Source organism: Centruroides vittatus, unplaced genomic scaffold (assembly GCF_030686945.1).
Source record: "Centruroides vittatus isolate TY-2023 unplaced genomic scaffold, ASM3068694v2 contig_371, whole genome shotgun sequence".
In the NCBI taxonomy this organism is placed as follows: domain Eukaryota; kingdom Metazoa; phylum Arthropoda; class Arachnida; order Scorpiones; family Buthidae; genus Centruroides; species Centruroides vittatus.
Genome location: NW_027122194.1, coordinates 2,252,464 through 2,261,529, shown reverse-complemented (window position 1 = coordinate 2,261,529; position 9,066 = coordinate 2,252,464). Strand labels below are relative to the sequence as shown.

Genomic DNA, 9,066 nt, shown 5'->3' with positions numbered 1-9,066 from the left:
TAAAAATATGTTTTAAAATTTTCTTTCTAAAAATAAAAAGTTCCAATATGATGTAAAAAATGTTGTATAAATATGACTTGCTGAATAATAAAAATATTTTAAATAATTGTTTAAATTTCTTTTTATAAAGCAAATTGTAAATACATTTCCTTAATAATAATTTCAATTACTGGATTCAGTATTTTATATTACTAATAGCTAATAATAATAAGTTTTTTGCCAAATTTGATTTGTTGGCAGATTACCGTTTATTACTCGGCTGTGAATGGCACAATTTCTTAGCGTTAACATTAGGAAAATACATGATATCTTAAAAAATTTAAAACATATTTTCAATTAGTATCTACTTTATCTATGAAATTGTGACATTTCGTATTCCGGGTATCGCGATAAACGTGACAATGGTCGGCTGAAATAACCGAACTATATGGTGTTCGTTTTAATGTTTTTATTATAGGTTCGACTTGTGTACTGGTGCAATCGAATAATTCACACTCAACAACCTTTTAAAAAACCAGTAATAGTAATTGAAAACAAACGTTTTCGACCGTTAACTCGGTCTTCCTCAGGTTCTAACTATTGAGAAAGACCGACTTAACGGTCGAAAACGTTTGTTTTCAATTACTATTACTGGTTTTTTAAAAGGTTGAGTGTGAATTATGTTTTTATTATATTATAGTATTTGATATAACTACAAAGGTTATCTTACATAAGGGTTTATCACATCAAGTGCCCACTCTAGCATTTAAAAGTTTTTTAAATTGTATACAGTAGAGCAGTGTTTCCCAAAGTGTGGTACGCGTACCCCCAGGGATACGGGAAGAGTTTAGTGGGGGTACACGCTGCACCGTGCTTCGGCTGTTCCTGGTGCAACAAGCAGTTTACTTTTTTCGATTGCAAACAGAAAAGTAATTAAAAAAACTTTGTTACTTAGCGATTTCGCCGGGTGCTGTGATTCTGTGTATTCCTCCACTCTATGGCCAAGACAACAGTGTCATACAAAAACCTCCAGTATTTACACATTGAATTGTTACAATGTGCGCGTGTGTATTTTTAGCTTTTGTGCGATTTTTCTAACAGGAAAGGTTTGTTATGTGCTTTAGTATTAATAAAAAGCTAAAATTGCCGAATAAACCAATTTTTCTGTAGCTAGTTACTACAACTAACAATTCTTAGCAGAGACTTACTTTGACAGTGCTTCTAGAAAGACGAAAATGAGACCTAAAGTCCATATCGCTATATCTAGGAACAATATTTTCCACATAGTCTTCTATTTTGGCTTTTTCGATTTTTCAATTGCAGCAGCACATAGAAATGGAATATCCTCGTTATCTTTGGTTTTTGATTTAAAGTATATGCAATTTTTTGACGAGGGGTACTCAGCATTAAGAAAATTATACAAAGGATACACAGATGTCAAAAGTTTGGGAAACACTGCAGTAGAGGAATAAAGAATTTTTAAAAGTGTTGGCATTTGGTGTGATACAAAGGTTATCTTACGTAAGAGTTTAAGTATAAATCAATACTATAATATAATATAGAAAGGTTAGAGGTACGAAATAACCTTAACGTTTGTTTTTATTTTTTGCCCGGGTAACACCGGACTTGCCTGCTGGTTATTTTATATATTCACTTTCGGTTTTTATTCGTAGTTGTGTACATGCTTTGTTTATATTGTCTTGATCGTTCGTATCTTATAATAATACACTTATGTTATCAGATACTTATAACTATAAAGGAGCGAATTTACTTCTCTTATATGAAACTGAACTTTTTTTAAGTAGGTAAATGGTGCTACCGTAAATGTAAATGGTACTACGCCATTATTTTTAAATAATGTGTACGGTAGGATTAATACGGTACCATTATTTAAAAATATGAATTAATCTTATTTTACTATCCACATAAATTGAGTACTTTTGGTTACTTTTCAAGTGTATACATGTGCGAGTGATCCTTATAGCCGATAAAATGCCTAAAAGAAAGTCGCAATTGTCACGAAATACATCCGTGTCAAGGGATCGTTGAAACGCTTATTACTTTCTGATGTACAGTACAATCTACCTTAAAATTCAGACCTTCACTCCTTCCTGCTGATTTCTTCTTCCTACAAACTCAATAGTTACTATCTGGTACCCTCTACGGAAAACATGGACTGCCATAAACTCCTTCCCCTGATTTCATTCCCACAAATTACTAAACCCTCTGCGAGAAGTATACACTACCCTACAGCGGCACCCGCAGATTATGGACACAAGCTATAAAAAAAGGGCATCGTACTTACACAAGAGGCTTCAAAATGATTCAACGTCGGATTTCTTGTTTTCAAGGCCAAGTTTTGGTCAACATACGACGAAGTTGCGTGGGACAATGAAATCAATGAACGATATTCGTCCTTTTATATTTGTGAAATAGGCTAGAAGTCATGAATTTTCTGTTGTATGTCGATAATGCAAATTGGGTCTCCCTTGGAAATTAGGAAAAGGGCACGTGCCCCAAATGTCCCATTATACGTACGTCCCAGCTACCCTATAACGAGGACGACTCAGCTTCCTCCGAGTTTTCGGAGACAACGCTGAGCGTTCTTTGCTAGTATATGTATATAAATTTATCTTAATTCAATAAAGTTAGTTTTGTTATACAGTTTAAATAATAAAAGCTTATCATAATATATTTGAAAATTACCGGACTTCAATGTTTGTTCCCTTAGTCTCCTGTTCGAGTGCCGGGAAAATCGAAACAAAGCTCTTGACAGTTGTTACTTTCCCGACTCTGTTATATGTAACGAAATATATGGCGAATGACAACATTTGTATATTTTTGGACTCGGAACCTTGAAACGCGTCGAGAAATGCAAAAAAATTCGGGAGTTTTTCTGTATATAGAGTGTGGGGGGAGCACGATTTTGTTCACCCTGTTTGACGCTTAATAACTCCTGTGCTTTTTGTCGAAAATTTCAGAAATTTTGCAGAGGGTTTGTGTATTACGGATTGATGCTGTTAAGTTTGGTGGTTAAAGGTCGACGGGATGGGAAGATACACGGGGTCGGACTTAATGACGATTTTACTCGTTATTAGCACTTACAAGTTTTTTAATATATAAAAATCTGTCCCTACCCCAAAATTAATCTTTTTGCCATTTTATAATAATTAAAAATATAAAACAATTATCACCATATATATTAATATCAAAACAGATGGCACCGTACGTAGGAAAGTTGCTTAACTTTCCCGGAAACATATTTTTAAGTTTCTAGCGCAAAATAGCGATTTTCTGTGCGGTATGAGTGTATACAGGATAATAAACTATGAACATTCGCACAGTATCTGATGAGAAACACGTAATCCGTCGCGGTCGATTTTTTTTGTTTTTTTTAAAATCCTATACATGTGGGCAAAATCATATATTTGTGATTTTCTAACGAAAAATCACAAATTTTCTGTCAACTAATGTAGGGGAGAGCGGGGCTACAAGTTCCGTTTTTTAATCAACCTTATATTTTGTTAAGGAAACATAATTCTAGCATAAGTATTAAGAGATTAAAATTTAGTAATATATCTAACTTTGCTATAAATACAGTTTTTGGGGTTGATTTTTTGTAAGTTTTTTTATAATTAATAATACAATACCTAAAGTCGGAAAGTAACAACTTACCCCGGTTCGGGGCTAGTTGTTAACAGGGTGGGGCAAGTTGTTACAAGATCTATGGAAGGTGTAATATGTAAAAAAAACAATAATTTATTTAACTAAGTATGTATTTAAAGACTAATCAATAATATCTTATCAATAATTAGTTGTTTTTCTTAAATTTATTATAAAGAAAACATTTTTACGTTTCAACATTTATAACTTTTACTTAAAGAAAAGGGGAGAAAGGAACATCCTTTCCAAGTTCTTGTATAACACCAGAAGTTGCAGGCAAATTTACAACTCCTGATGACCCTGGCTGATCCAAGATTTGTCTTTCGTCAGTAAAGCTTACATTTAACAAATACTCTGCTAACTTGTTTTCCTGTTCTTCAATAAAGACCAATTTTACTTTTTTGTAGCCAATCGCAGCGTTTTCTACTCCAGATTTCAACTTCTTTACAAATCTATATAACGTCATATGACAAATATCTAATTCTCTGGCAACAGTTTTTATTTTTTAACCATCTTTAATAACTGCATCTGCAGCTCTTTGCATCAACTCCTGAGATACAGAACCCCGTGTTGTTTTTCGAATATAAGTCCGCATACTGCAAAAGGAAAAAAAAACATTATTTTTACTGCATTACCGGTACAGATGAACTGGGGCAAGTTGTTCCAAGGTCACAACATGCCCCCAAAGAAGGGAACATCTAGCCCCGATAGCACATGGGTTCAAAACAGCAGCTACTAGATTAGGTTACGAGACATATACAGTTTTAGCGTAGTATATCAAGATACTCGATATATTTTTGAATAAAAATACCAAACAACTAATCGCTAATTATTTAAATTCGCCAGATATACCAAAAATATCAAACACGAAAATATTTACTTATGTGGATCAGCGACGTACAGGCTCTCTTTCCAATGTACCGGACGTCACTGGCCTGATTAAGATAGCTGCCGTCGGTGCGCAGAAACGTTCGATTTCATGACATATTTACTAATTATATATATATTTTTTCCTTGTGGAGCTATTTCAATCGGAACAACTTACCCCGGGAACTTTTAGCCCCGCTCTCCCCTACTTCGTTGAATTTTTATAAAAAAGCATTCCGAACTTTGGTTTAATGTAACAAATAAGACATCCAGTGGAATAACGTAATATGTTCTAAAGTACTTTGAATGTACAGTGTACAGTACATTCGCTTTGTCAGAATAGGACTAGGAGCGCATATAATCGCACGTGCGGTTTCGATGACTTTACTGAAATTGACGTCATTATTACTCTCTCGTAACGTAAGAAGTACAGTACGTCAAATTAACGTAAAAGTACATATTATTCTGACAAAACGAACCTCGAGAAAACTTTTTTTTTGGTTAAAATAAACGAGCGAAACCAAAATAGCTTTTGCTTATTTTTATTGAATATAATATAGGAAAAAATGATGATATATGCGATTAAATGCTAAAATCCATTATCTGCTGGAACGTATTTAACCGGTAGGGATGGGACGGAAAGAACTACTGGCATATTCCCTCGTCACACTGCAAGAAACTTTGGCACGGACACATTAATCTGTACACTCCTCTCACTTCCAATGTACTTCCGTCGGGGTAAGACAAGACCTTATCTTCAGGAAAATTTCCGGGAATGCAACTGTCTCCTCGCTGACCAATTTTCTGGCAGAATGGAGTGACGTATCTGTCCATGCCTAAAAATTAAATTTATTTTAAATCGAAATTATAATTTAGTGTGACGCAATATAACATAAATAATTAGTACGTGTAGTCGAGTTAGAAATTTTGTTTTGCATAATAATCGTATTTCGTCATACAGAGACACGAGACAACCCGTCTAGACTAAAATTGTTTGGATTCTTGGAAAAAATTTGCGCGATTTCAAGTTTGCTTTCAAAATTTTAACTGTCGTGTCAGCTCTTTAAACAATAAAAAGCTTCTTGATAAAATTCACATACGAAGTCTGATGTAAATTTATCCATTATTTCGGTTTGAAAGCCCTCATCAGACAGGACACACACATCTTAAAACCGAACAATTCGGTAAATACATTTTTTTTTCATTTACCAAAATATTGTCCCAATGCATTGCAAATATTGCCAACGGAAGCTAATTAACAAGCAATACATTTTTAAGCTTTATAATACTTGTTAATTAGATTCTGGTGGCAGTATTTGCAATGCATAACACAATATTTTGGTAAATGAAAAAAATGTATTTACCGAATTGTTCGGTTTTAAGATGTGTGTCCTGTCTGATGAGGGCTTTCAAATCGAAATAATGGATAAATTTACATCAGACTTCGTATGTGAATTTTTCGGCAAATGATTAGTTTTGATTTTGTTTGATATGAAAAAGCAACACATGAGCGATCTTCCAAGGGGATTGCTTCTCGGAGGAATTTCTATGGAAAACTGACCATATTTAGGTGTTAGACACACGAAGAAAGTCCAGAAAACTATACGTAGACAGCTCGTTAGTCAGGCGTGAACCCATGACCTAGGGACAAGTACCAGTGATGTATCCACTCGGTTACTGATGGGCTCTTACCGTATATTGTGTGAACCTGGCCAAGTTCAGGAGCCTCGTCTCACTGTTCGTTAACTAATATATATATATATAGTTACCATATAGGCATTGTGAGATATACAGTGAGTGTGGGTTATGACACTGAGCTTAAAACGGCCCTGTAGGCCTCCGTAAGTGCCAGTATATTAGACGAAAACTACTATCACATATATGCGCTACTACTTGTAAATCTCTATTAAATTAGCTTTCGATATTTAATAAAAGATACTTCAAACTCGGGAGCGAATGCACGGGGGCTAAAGGAGATTAAGTCCTCCCCAAGGACACATTAGTTATTTGTTGGAACTTCAAGACACTACTTTTAAAAAACAATTATGATGGCAAATATGGTTTATCGAACCATTCGCAATACAATCTTCTTGCACCTGTTAATAAAACGTACTGATTAGTTATTCAAATATTTTTAATTTTTGAATTAGTCTCCCTTTGGGTTCTTCTGGATCTGCCACTATTCAAACGTCGTCGGTGTGTACTTTGATTTACACGAATTGACAATTAAAAGTCGAATCACTTACCTAAACGGCAACATTCGTCGGGTGCACAGTCATCTGCCGATTGGCAATTCATCACTTCCTGAAAATGGAAACAGATGATATAGCTTATAAATTCCGAAAAATTTTCAAAATGAGTCTTTAAAAGTACTTACTTTAAACAAACAGGCCATTATCACCATCGAAAAGCAAAACAGTAACTTCATGATTTCTGAATTATATCGGGACAATAATCGTCGATCTAAAAATGAACAAAAATAAAATAATTATAAATTATTTTAAAATAAAATTTAAAAAAAAAACCAATTTAACTTAAAAACTTTTTATTATTTGTAAAAGATTTTAACACGCAAACTAATTAATTAAAATTTGTTTTATAAAAAATATCAAACATTTGATTAAGAGAATTCCACATGTTACTAAAGGATCCCGCCTCTAACTCAATATCTGTCTTATTTTTTATAAGATATGAACCATTTACGTATTAATTTCTTACGTTTTGCATGCTAATACATTAAATACGTAACATAAAATATGATTTAGAATACCAATTGCCTTTATATAATTGGCATCGATTCAATTTAAGAAAATCTGTCGAGGACTCGTTATTTTCAAAATGTTTGAGTTTAATTAATTGTACAAAACGGGTAGTATCAGCAAGGATCATCATAAGAATATGATAAAATGTTCGACTAGTACCGTGAATTCTTTTATTGTTTTATTGCAGTATATAGAAAAATACAATTTCGTTTTAGTTCCAACGCGAAAGAGATGAGTAATTAAGAAAACATCCTCATCGAGAGACCATAACTCAGAGAAATTAATTACAAGTAGAAGTTATTCTTGAAAGTATTTCCGCTATTGTTTTGCATTAAGTTGTTTTTCAATCTATTGACAAATAAACAATACCCGGAAGTTTGTTAGACATTAGATAATCCCAAGGAAGGATGCTCTTTTTGACACATTATCAGAGGAACAAAACTTCCTTAACGTGTCGTGTTTTCTTCCAAAATTCTACGAGTCAATGACCAAGAAAACTAGCGAAAAAATTTCGATTCATTTTTTTAATGACGAAATAAGCATATTTTACAAAATTCTTTGGATTTTTATCTATATTTTGGCTATTTAATTCTAAGACTTCTTAATGCGAATATCATTCTCCCTTACATGGTCTTAGAATTGTAGGAAGATGCTTATTGTTCTAAGATAATGAAGATTCAAGTTCATTCACATTCGAGCGAAACCGGTCTGATCTTTGCACTTCTACATTTCGTTTGACTTATACATTCTTCATTTGGATCCTTATTGCTAATTGAGACAGATTTTTATAAATTTATGAAATATTTCAGAAAATAAAGTAACAATTTGACAGTAAAAACACAATTAATTAAAAGAGAATCGCACGTAAAAGTATAAATTACATCTGCGAAGTTTAATTTAGTTTACTTTAACAATGGGAAGGTCATTCAGAGCACTTAAACGCCCTTAAAGCTTCAAGATCATTTTCAATAACTTACATTAGTAATTGGGCTTTTAATTATATTTATTTTAAAAATATTAATTGGAGAAGCATCTTTATGCAATATTTTCAAATAAATTCACATTTTTATTAACTGTAATTAAGAAAAAGCCGTGATTCATGCGTACATTCGCGTTTTTTTAAGCGACAAAACTCAAATTTCGGGTCCTAAAAGCGTAAGAAAAACTCAAATTTATAAAATATTTGACAAAAATATTTACAGTTGTAAACATCTACATAATAATTTCATATATAAATAGCATGCGAATCATTATTTTACGGGATTCCCCTCTTCAAACAACTTTACTAAAATTCTTCTTGACATTTTTAAAATAAAAATTACATTTAATTATTAAAAGTAATTGTTTTTTTTTAATTAAATGTTATCTATAGAAGAAAACACAAAATCAAAACAAAATAAAAAAAATTACGTACTTACCCGTCAGGAAAATATTCAGAAGTGCGACCTTTAGACGGGATTGTTGCCGTTTTACGTGATTTCATCCACTCCCTCGCACGTGACTTCCACTCGATCCTTCTTAAAGTTAGGTAATAAGGAGGTGTGGCAACAGGATGCCTTTTTACATTTGCTTTCCTGTCATCACTCGCCTCCCAGTTAAGTAAGTTCCCGAAAAGAATGCAATTTCCACATTTCTCAAATCGATTTTTATTTGGTTTACAAAATCCAATGCTTTCGTCACAATTATTCCCATTAAATTTTTTTTTCTAATGTAAAATTAATTCTTATTATTGTTAAATAGCAACAAGTTAATTATAACAGTCCAGGTTTGAATTTAATAATTAACACTACGCAGC

General features: G+C 32.9%; 1 protein-coding gene across 2 annotated transcripts; it reads right to left on the bottom strand.

Annotated features, from left to right (window-relative positions):
* Positions 1–5,035: 5,035 nt before the first annotated feature.
* Positions 5,036–8,834, bottom strand: LOC136975494 (astakine-like). 2 transcript variants are annotated; one of them, XM_067270552.1, is made up of 4 exons: positions 8,690–8,834; positions 6,887–6,972; positions 6,756–6,813; positions 5,036–5,345 (listed from the first exon to the last, which is right to left on the bottom strand). In XM_067270552.1, exons 2-4 carry the CDS (start codon positions 6,935–6,937, stop codon positions 5,155–5,157), a joined length of 300 nt encoding a protein of 99 aa, XP_067126653.1. In that variant the 5' UTR covers positions 6,938–6,972; positions 8,690–8,834; the 3' UTR covers positions 5,036–5,154. The 2 variants fall into 2 exon arrangements, with proteins under 2 accessions (XP_067126653.1, XP_067126654.1); XM_067270553.1 differs by having other exon boundaries at positions 8,686–8,757.
* Positions 8,835–9,066: the final 232 nt, after the last annotated feature.